Raw genomic sequence first — 10,515 nt, 5'->3', positions numbered from 1 at the left:
ACTCAACAGATTTTGGCCATCCTGTTGACAACAATTCTCTGGCTGGCATCCTGGATCACGGGGCCGTCTCTTTCCAGGGAACCTGAAATAGTTCATGTGAAAGATGATGCTAAAATGAAAGAAAAGCAGTTTTTCTTATCTGCATGGCCAGTCACTGGCTGCGTGTCTAATAACTCTCATGCCATTCATAGAAGCGCGCCTTAACACGCAGCCTTGGGCTCTGGCCGGGGTGGAAGAGGATGAATGGGGAGTGGGTTTTTCCTTTGTTTGGGGGTGGCTTTTTTGGCCTTCTTAAAAACTTGAGTTGAAAGTTATTATTTTTTTTGCACTGTATGTTTAAACAATGCCCTTGACTAGGCATCTAAGATATTAACCAGCTTCAGCAGATTATGCGTCTGACGGGGACCCCCCCTGCTTATCTCATTAACAGGATGCCAAGCCATGAGGTGAGAACAAACAGACTGTGTAGGGATATCCAAGTCAGGAGGCCACATTTTGTTTTATTGCCACTGTATAATCAACACAGTTTTTAATGTCACTGAGTGCTTTTGCATGTGCCTTGATACTGATGACTGCCTATGTGCCGTTGCAAAATGTTGACACTGGGATAAAACATCACCCAATCCTATGGATTGAGAATATAACTTATAGACTTGTAAATAGAACATGATATTACTTCTGTATTTGGGTTGAATTTAGTGCTTAAGAGACCGTTATGATTTCCTAGTTAGGGTATGTTAGCACCTGATGGCTTTAGGCTGGAAGTGTATTTAAATGAGGACCATTAGGAGGCTCTCTTATTCATCAATTTTTATAATGACCCAAAGAGGATTCTTCCTTTAAAGAAAAAAAATCTATAATATATCCAACACTAATAACTTCTATATTTAAAAGAAAATATACAAATAATATGGAATAAATATGAACACTGATACAGGATAAGGTGTCTTCTTTACCAGTTCTTACTACTTAATCTAATGCTAGTTTTTCTTTTATCAGAGATGATTGGGGCACTTATTTCTAAGGCGCCATTAATGCTCTTGGGAGTCAGATTGGCATAACAGAGGCCCTTCCCAGCAGCTCTGTTTCTGTTTCAGCTATATTTCAGTTTTGAAATTCACCTTTTTTTTTTTTAATCTTATAAGAGAAATGACCGTTCTCTGCATGAGACAGGTATTCTTACCTCTGTTTTCCCTTCATCCTTTTATCTTCATGCTCAAGAAGGAAGGGATTACAGCCATGTGGACAGTCAATTCACAGAACTTTCTTTTCCAATTGGAAAGATTCTCAGTGGCTCTTCACAGCAGACTTCTCCTACTTGCTCCACATACAATGACTAAGAAGGTGAAGTTGCCCTAGCAACCAGAACTTTTTCTAAAGCTTGTGTGTGTGTGTATTTACACACATATACAGCATACGTATGTACTTTTAGTGTGGAGCTTTGTTAAAACAGGAATTTTAAGGAAGTAGTTAAGATAGATTTTAAAAAGTTTTAGCTCAGATGGACTGATAGTGAGTGGGCTTTACTTTTAGAAACAGGGACGGTCATAGACCTAGTTTAATACCTAATATCGGAAGCACATATTTATGAGTTACATTTGTATTTATATGATTATTCTCAAGACCAGTTTTTGGTTTTGCCTTGGTAGAGCATCAGTCCTGTATAATATTTGGTGCCCTAAGTTCCTTAGGGTGAAGTTCAGAATTTGTGAAGATGAAACACCATTAGGGAATGAGAGCGAACTTTCTAAAGGCAACAGATGGCATTTAGTGTCTATTGAGCCATCTCTCTGAACCAAGCACTGTGCTGAGGAAGTGCTGGCTTGTTATCTCTAATCCTCACTGCAGCCCGGTGAGGTCAGCATTGTTAATCTCATTTTACAGAAGAAGAACTCAAGACTTAAAGAAAATAAGTAACTTACCCAAAGTGATAAACTCAAGATTCAAACTCAAGCCTGTTCTGCCATAACGACCAAACAAATAGCAACTCTACTGGTAATATAAATGTTGTTTGTGTCAGAATTTTAGTTGGAAGCTCTTTCATGAACTTTATCGTACTTGAGTATCACAAGGACTGTATGTTACAGGCAAGCCAAATACTAATATCTAATACTAATATTTTGCAGTTAGTTGAGGACTAGCCCAAAAAGATGTACCTTCTAAGTGGTAGGGGAAAGATTTCTGCACAAGCCATGTAACTTATAACCCACTCTTGTTTGTTACTCTTATTAACTAGTGTTTTTTAAATGTGCTCAAGACTCTTAGAATAATATACTAAGCTTATGTTTACTTTTGTGTTACCTCGATGACTTTGTTAGCAAGGTTCGACATGAATATCCTTTTTATGTACCAAGAGCACCTACTGAGATCAGCACCATCAGCAGAGTGCTAGTCCTAGACTTTCCTTAGGAGCACCAATCCCTGTACTAATTTTAGCTTTCTAGGAAGGCTGTTTCAGAAAGGGGAACTTCTTAGATATCCTGGCCTCTTTTTTTTTTTTTTTTTTTTTAACTTCTGACCCTTTGATCAGAAAGCTATTAAAAGGGAACTTAATTGCCTAGCATTCTCATTCACTCATTCAAATGTAACTGAGAGAGATAGCCAGAATAAACCAAGGCGATGATCATACCTAAGGAAGTTCAGATGGTAGTAAAAGAGAAGTCTTTAGTTGAATATCAAAGACAGTCATAAACCCCAAAGCTAGCAGATTTTGTCTGGTCACGCTTGTTCCTTGGCAGGACTGAGACTCTGGAAGCAGTAACATTATCGAACAAAGCCATTTTGAAAACCTTTTATTTTTACAGGCAAGAAACTACATTCAGTCTTTGACCCAGATGCCGAAAATGAACTTTGCAAATGTATTTATTGGTGCCAATCCCTTGGGTAAGTTGATCATATCCTCATCTCAAGGCTATTGAATTGTTTATGCCATAAACTAGGGATTTGAAGAAGAGTTTTTCCTTTTGATTAAATAGGGTGCCATTGGGGTGCCTCGGTGGCTCTGTCGGTTAGGTGTCCAACTTCAACTCAAGTCATGATCTCACAGTTTGTGAGTTCAAGCCCCACATTGGGCTCTGTGCTGACAGCATAGAGCCTGCTTTGGATCATCTGCCTCTCCCCCACTCGTGTGCGTATGTGCATGCTCTCTCAAAAATAAATGAAACATTAAAAAATGGGGGGGGTTGCTTTATTCCTTAAAGCTGGGGCTAATACACGCTTCAGATGGCCCCTTAAAGTGTCATTGCCTGAGGCTCTAATTCCCTGATTCAACAATTGTGTAGTGGACAGTGCTCTTTAATGGCAGACACAGAAAAATCATACCAGGGCCTTCCTACAACAGGGAGGGGGCAATGCTATGATAATAGTATAATTAACCTCTCTTTTCTGAAGAGTGTGTGATATGTGTATGATTATACATGTTCCATATGTAAGATTGTAGTAGGTTTTAAAATCTCTCAGAGGGTCCTACTCTCTTTAAGGGTCCCAGCAGCTGTGCTGGGGGGCTGATCATCGTGATGCCCTCTTCAGAAGTCGTAATGAAGGCTGAGTCGCTTTGCCTTTTTAAGTACTTCTTCCGTAGTGATTGTTGAGAGTGATTTCAGTGTTACTGTGTTCATTCTTACAATAGCAGAGATGCTCACATTTTTCGAGAAGTGGGGCAGGTTGGGGTGAGTCTGTGTCAGCCTTGGAGATTATAAGTGTGCCAGACCTCAGCTGGGCCACTGTCACATCCAAAAATGAGTCCCCAAACTCATCAGGGGTATACAGAATTCTGTGCGGTCGGTTTAGGTTTGCATCTGCCCTGGTACGCTCCCGATGGCTTTGTATGCCTTATTTGAGCTGTATTTAGTTCAAGGATCTGTGAGAAGCTCTCTTTGAGTCGTAAATATTCTAAAGATGTTGGGAAATTATGTTGACTGCTGGTAGCTTTCTTGTCTGTCATTCTATTCTGAATGGATTTTCATCATATCAGTTCATGTTTCAGACCTGGCAGGGCTCACTGTTTGACTTCCTCTTAGCCAACTCAAAGAGACTTGTTAATTCACTTTTCTAGAGAAGCGGGGAGGTCTGTGTGTGCCCCAGCAGTTTATTTAGGTCACGTCCATCCTTCTCTGGAATCATGACATTTAAATAGTCTCAAAAGAACTGGATACCACCTAGCAATACAGACTGCAAATGAGTTGAATGGAGGCTCTGGGCCATCTGGTGCTCAGCCCTGCAGTTGTCGGGATTCAAACATGCCTGATAGCTCACTGCCAAACAGTGATGTCATACGGAGTTTCTTCCTGCAGACAGAACATGGTGTTACTGACCATGAACTTTGTGCCCAGCATATTAACTGAGCAGGGTTACACCAACGATGTAAATAGGGACAGCTGTATTTTGTCAGTCACTGACATCATGTTTAACTGTCATTCTTAAAACGTGAATTAAAACTTAAATTGCCCTTGAATGTAGTGTGCGTATTTGTATCCATCAAGATCTTAGAGGAATCTTTTTCTTACCCCCGCCTTATTCTTCATCAAGGTATTGGTTATTAGGACATGGTTCTTTTCACCCTAGGAAATTTGATCAAATGCAGTGGGTGACCCTTAATTGGATCTTGGTTTGAACAAACTAGGTATAAAAGACAACTTTGGGATACTTGGAGAAGTGTTAACATAAACTAGATTTTAGATGATATTTGAGAATTAGCTGTTTGTCAGATATGATAGTTTTGTGACTATATAGAAAGATGTCTTTATGCTGAAATATTTAGGGGTAAAGTACCATGCCTATCAATTTATTTTAAAATGGTCTAGCAGAAAACACAGTTAAATAGATCGAGATAGATAATGTTTTTTGTTTTTTGTTTTTAATTTTTTAAATGTTTATTTTTGAGAGAGATGGAGAGAGAGACACACAGCGTGAGCAGGGAGAGAGGCAGAGAGAGAGGGAGACACAGAATCTGAAGCAGGCTCCAGGCTCTGAGCTGTCAGCGCTGAGCCCGACATGGGGCTCGAACTCACAGACTGCGAGATCATGATCTGAGATGAAGTCGAATGCTTAACCGACAGCCCTAGATAATGTTAATTGTTGGGTATGGATGGTGGTGGGCATATGAGTATTCACTGTACTATTATTTTGTACACTGAGATTTTTCATAGTGAAAATTTTATTTCCTTTATCCAAATACCATGTCTCACCCACACAGCCATGTAAAACCCTCAATTTGTTCATTGTTTGAAGATCTGTTTAATGAATATTCATTGCCTTATGTTAGTAAATAAACAGTGCAGGCGGACAAAACAAAACAAAAAGCAGGCTGCTTACCTTTTCCTGATTACTTTGGTTATAGGCTTTCATTTTGACGCAGTTTGACTACAGTGGTAGCAGTTTAACATTGGCATTCCACAAAAGCTTGTTGAAACAGAATCTCGGTTATTTTTAAAAATCGCTCTTTAGTACTGTATTCTTTAAAAGCACAGTACACACACACACAGAAGAAGGAGAGGATAATGTATCCTAGAGCAGACATTTGGGGGGAGAATTCCTTTGTTTATTATGAGAACTCAAAATTGTGTGTTTGCCTAATAAAGCATAATTTTTGGCTAACGTAATAAAAACTCTTTTTTTCCTTCCAATCCGTGGTATCGATAGCGGTCGACTTGCTGGAGAAGATGCTCGTATTGGACTCAGACAAGAGAATCACAGCGGCCCAAGCACTTGCACACGCCTACTTTGCTCAGTACCATGATCCTGATGATGAACCAGTGGCTGATCCTTACGATCAGTCCTTTGAGAGCAGGGACCTCCTTATAGATGAATGGAAAAGTAAGTCATAGGAGCAGCATGAACATCTGGTGTGAGAACTTAGGTTTAAAAATCTTTCTTAGGTGAGCCATGAACCAAAAGCTGTGGGAAAATAGAATTTCTGTTTATAACCAACTTATTAAAACTTGTCACTAGTGTCTTGGATGCAGAATGAATATGTTTGTCTGACAGCAACTATCTGCTGTAGATGATACTCTCTGGACCTTTGAAGTGCTTGTGTCTGATCTGATTTTGCACACAGCCCGTCACATCTGTATAGAGCGTTGAGGTTCTCAGAATCTACATTTACAACATCTCTCTGAGATAAGTAGGGAATAAGGTATTTTTATGGTTTTACAACTGATAGAACTATAGAATTGTCGTTTTACAATGGATGGACAGTTTTTATCTTGTCTGTAACCTTAGACCTAGTTAGGGACGCAGCCAGAAATGGAATCTATGTGTCTCCTCAATGTCCAGTCTCACATTCTTTCCGTAAAACACGCTTTCAGAACTCCAGTTAAATCCCCAAGCCAAAAATATCTGGTGCTGTAGCTTGTAGGAATGCTCTGTTATTCTTGAGCACCTTCTTCAGAGAACTTTAAAGAGGAGGTGCTGAGGAATGAAACAAATAAGTAAAAATAGTTCTTTCACGTGTATCATTGAACTGCTGTGTAATCACATGTTCCGTGAGGCTAGCGCACATAAGCCACGAGGCAGTTCTTTGAGGTAGCCCGTCAAACCACCACCCTGGACAGGGAGGAAGGATCTCGAGCTCTGAAATTAAAAGTGCTTGCCAGCCAAGAGAATAATCTAAACTTTCACATCCTACTTTTCCTTCCCAATTTCTAGGCCTGACCTACGATGAAGTCATCAGCTTTGTGCCACCACCCCTTGACCAAGAAGAGATGGAGTCCTGAGCACCTGGTTTCTGTTTGGTTGATCCCACTTCACTGTGAGGGGAAGGCCTTTTCGTGGGAACTCTCCAAATATCATTCAAGTGCCTCTTGTTGCTAAGATTTCCTCCATGGTGGAAGGGATGTGTGTGTGTGTGTGTGTGTGTGTGTGTGTATGTATGTGTGCGCTCCTGTGCGTGTGCATGTGTGTGTCTGTCTTTGTGGGGAGGGTTAAGAGAATACTAGCAAACTATGATCACAGTGACTTTATGTGGAAAGTTCCAGAAGCTCTGTGGCAGTCACTGCTTGCTCTTTGTGAGAGCCAGCTCAGGCAGGTGAGAGCTGCCTCCGGTTAGGGTTTGTCAAAAGCCGAGTAAAATTTATTAAATGTCCCAGAACCCACTCATGCTTTTCCCATCTCTCCCGTGGGCCCCCGTTGCGTTGGGCAGTAGACTCGCCTGCATCCTCTAGTGGCACAGAGAGAGGGCTCACACTTTCTGGATGCTTTAGAAGCGTCCCTCAGCGACACGCGCAGCCAAAAAGGACCAACTGGCTTCTGTGCACTCGTCTGTGATTGACTTCGCTTAGTATGATTCTCAGAACTCAGCAGGTATGTCTGAAACTGTAAATATGCTCGTGCCTTAAAAGGAGAGAAGAAAGCGTAGGTAGTTCGAGAGCGTGGCAGGTGAAGTTCTGAGCCGGGCAAATAGGGTGTTGGGCGGCCACACGTGAACCCAGAGTAACCAGGGAGCCCCTGGAGGCATCGCGTGTGCATGTGTGAGCATGCGTGTGTGTGCTTCTCTCCCCCGCCCTCCCCACCGCGCCCCAGGTGCTGCCGTTTCTCTGCTCGCGCCACCTTCCGTGCGGAGGTCTCCCATGTATCAGCCCCAGCAGGTAGAAGCCAGTTCTTGCTGTCCGTGTACTTCCTGTGTGCTCTATATTCCCCGCGGAGTGATGATGTGTTCTGCACGTCTTACTATTTGAGCATGCGCTGCTGCTTGTCTTCTCTCCGGGAGGCCCTGGGGCCGGGCAGGTTTGTTCAGAGCCCACGTCGTCGCCTCGACCGATGCCAGGGGCAGGTGACGTCACCCTCTCTCCAGTCCCAGTGCTATTTTGTGTTGAACACAATTGATACTCTAGGTGCTTTTGATGTGAAAATTATGAAGAAATGGAACAGATGGGTGGCCGGTATTTTCACTCTTGCCGTCTGCTTGTTGACAAACTGTTTATAGGGAACTGTCGCGGGAAAGATCGGGGCTCTTCCCGGGAGTATCTCAGACTTAGAAAAACAAATTGTTCTCCTCACTCACTCCCAATAGCCAATGCTAAGAAATGCCGGAATTCAAAGTGAAAAATAAAAACTCATGAGGCCCAAAACTCCTTTAGCTATCTTTGTCTAAACAGGGTGAATAGAGAAGTAATGAGGTGTCTTCTCCGCCCTTCTTTGGGATTGGGTCTTCCTGGCAGCTTAACATTGAAATCTTGGTCTTGGTTTGGGGAGAAACAAATTTCGTTTCAGAATTTTGTATATTGCAGGAATCCTTTGAGAATGGGATTCCATTTGATGGGGAGAAAGGGCAAATTGTTCTAATATTTTGTATTTTCAACTTCACAAAGATGAAATGTCCCCAGGGGTAGAGAAGAGTCGCTTCCGTCATTTTCTGAACTTCAGGCATCTTGTCCCACCTAAGGGCCCACGCATTTAAACCTTTTGCGAAATAAGAAAGCGCAAAGCCACGTCCACTGTTGGTGGCATGGCAAAATCTTGTGTTTGGGACAAGGTGTATCCATCTCTATCACAGTGCCGTGGCGCGTGCCCTCTGGAGGGATGGGGAGCCCCCCTGAGTCAGCTGGAGCGAGAAGGAAAGAGGCAGGCTTCCTCACCTGAGGTTCTCCCCCTCTTTAAAGGAAAATGGACGCAAAGGCCTCATCTCCTTTATGTGCAGTTCAAATCCTCACAGTCCACAGGAAGATGAATTTTATCAGCCGTGTCTGGTCATAAATGCTAGTGTGATTTCCTGCGGAAATACTGGTCTGGGTATTTTCTCATAAAGGTCTTTGCACATGTGATCGTGTATGTGTTAGGATGCTAACTATGCTCAGCCGGAGCCTGTGGAAGAGCTCCTTGGTTTCTGAGCATCAGGCTCCCATCTCCTGATTTCTCTGAACAGAAAGCAAAAGAGAGAATGAGGGAAACTGCTATTGTATTTGTATTCATGAACTTGGCTGTAATCATTTATGCCATATAGGATGTCCTACCGTAAATACCACTGGTTAAAATAAAGCCTATTTTTCAAAGTTAGCGAGTTTCTCAAATTTCTTATATCTTTATGTTGATTGGTTTTTATTCAGTGCACGATATGGCATCATATCAGTGTTCTTTCAGTTGCGGCCTGGTTTATGCTTCTGATAGATCTCCATATTACTCCTAAAATTTAGAAAACACAGAGATCCTTAGTTGTACACTTTATGGTGAAGCAGATCTGAGTCTTTGGTGGGGATGGGTAGAGCAAATAGCAAACGAGGTATATAATAACACAGCAGGCCCTGTATTACTACACTTGGGTGTCAGAGTGGCCCAGGACGGGGGTCCGCGTAGCCCACTAAAAGTGGTTTTTACATTGCTAAATGATCGAGATCAAAAGAACAGTATTTTTGTAGCGTGTGGAAAATAATGTAAAATTCAAATTTCAATGTCTATGAATAAAGTTTTATCAGAACACAGCTGCATGTTTGTTTATGTATTTTCTGGCTGCCCTTGTGCTACAATGACTAAGTTGAATAGCCGCCCGAAGACCACACAGCTTACAAGGTCTAAACCATTCGCCCTCTGGCCCTTTACAGAAAACGGTTGCCGACCCCTGGCCTAGGACCTCAGTCTCCTCATCTGTAAAATGAAGTTTGTTTACGTAGTTGTTTGGGTTCTTTTCGGCTTTGACATTCGAAGACAATCTGTAGAGAGTATATTTTTATGTGAAAATTGTCCGAGAGAAGGTTGCATGTGTACCTACGTATCTATATTGTTTATAGACTTTTAAGCAAATCTCTTTTACGACTCTTTTGTCTCATAACCCTCAACAATATTCCTCAAAACAACGGACTTGCAGCACAGGATTAAAGGTCCCCAAGATCCCGTGGCTGGTTTCAGGGCCTTTGTCCATGCGCTTCTTTCTCAGTGGCTTCGGAATGCTGACAGGTGTCCCAGGCCCATCGCTGAGGCCCAGCCTGCGACGATATCAAGAGCGGGCAGCCGGGTATTTTTCCTGTGGTGTCTGGTCCCGGGCTGGCAGCTGGGAATAGTGGCAGAAAGAAGGCAAACCGAGCACAGACTCTTTTCTTCATCCTGTCCTCCTCCGCTTCTTAAGAAGGTAAAAGGAAAGGGACCCAGCGGTCACTCGTGATATACAAGCCTCTGTAAGGACAGATGGTTGCAGGAAATATTTTGTCCCCGCCTACCAGGCACGAGCGCCGTGACTCAGCCTTCCTCCTCGACTTCTGAGTGGCCGGCCCTGCCTGGTAGCTCAGGGACAACGGACACCAGAGAAAGTTCTCTGAAGTGAGCCCACTGCAAATGAGGACCAGAGTCTCCTCGTACGCGGTGGCGATTGAGGAAAGAGGAAGTCTGTTTGGGACGATTGTGAAAACGGAACAAAACTCTGAAAGCATATTTATCATTTCAGATATGCTTTCGTAATTAACAAAGGACAAAGTGTTTCTCAAGTGACACCGTCTTTAACGGCCTGCAGCATCCTTCCCATTTTGATTTTTGCAGCATAGTCAGAGGGGGAATTTGGGCAAGAATATTCAAGGTCTTCCTCAGTTTTCC

General features: G+C 42.6%; 1 protein-coding gene across 2 annotated transcripts in view; it reads left to right on the top strand.

Moving 5' to 3' along the window:
* Nucleotides 1-8,991, top strand: part of MAPK14 (mitogen-activated protein kinase 14) — a 74,206-nt gene extending 65,215 nt beyond the window's left edge. Inside the window, exons 9-12 of one of the 2 annotated variants that reach the window (XM_077754905.1) lie at nt 367-446; nt 2,805-2,883; nt 5,641-5,814; nt 6,646-8,991. In XM_077754905.1, coding sequence (XP_077611031.1) covers nt 367-446; nt 2,805-2,883; nt 5,641-5,814; nt 6,646-6,713 — 401 coding nt within the window. In that variant the 3' untranslated portion in view covers nt 6,714-8,991. The remainder of the gene's footprint in view (nt 1-366; nt 447-2,804; nt 2,884-5,640; nt 5,815-6,645) is intronic. The other variant, XM_077754904.1, reaches the window with a different exon arrangement.
* Nucleotides 8,992-10,515: the final 1,524 nt, after the last annotated feature.

This window comes from Crocuta crocuta, unplaced genomic scaffold (assembly GCF_008692635.1).
Source record: "Crocuta crocuta isolate KB4526 unplaced genomic scaffold, BGI_CrCroc_1.0 scaffold132, whole genome shotgun sequence".
Classification (NCBI taxonomy): domain Eukaryota; kingdom Metazoa; phylum Chordata; class Mammalia; order Carnivora; family Hyaenidae; genus Crocuta; species Crocuta crocuta.
This window is presented reverse-complemented; position numbering and strand designations above follow the sequence as displayed.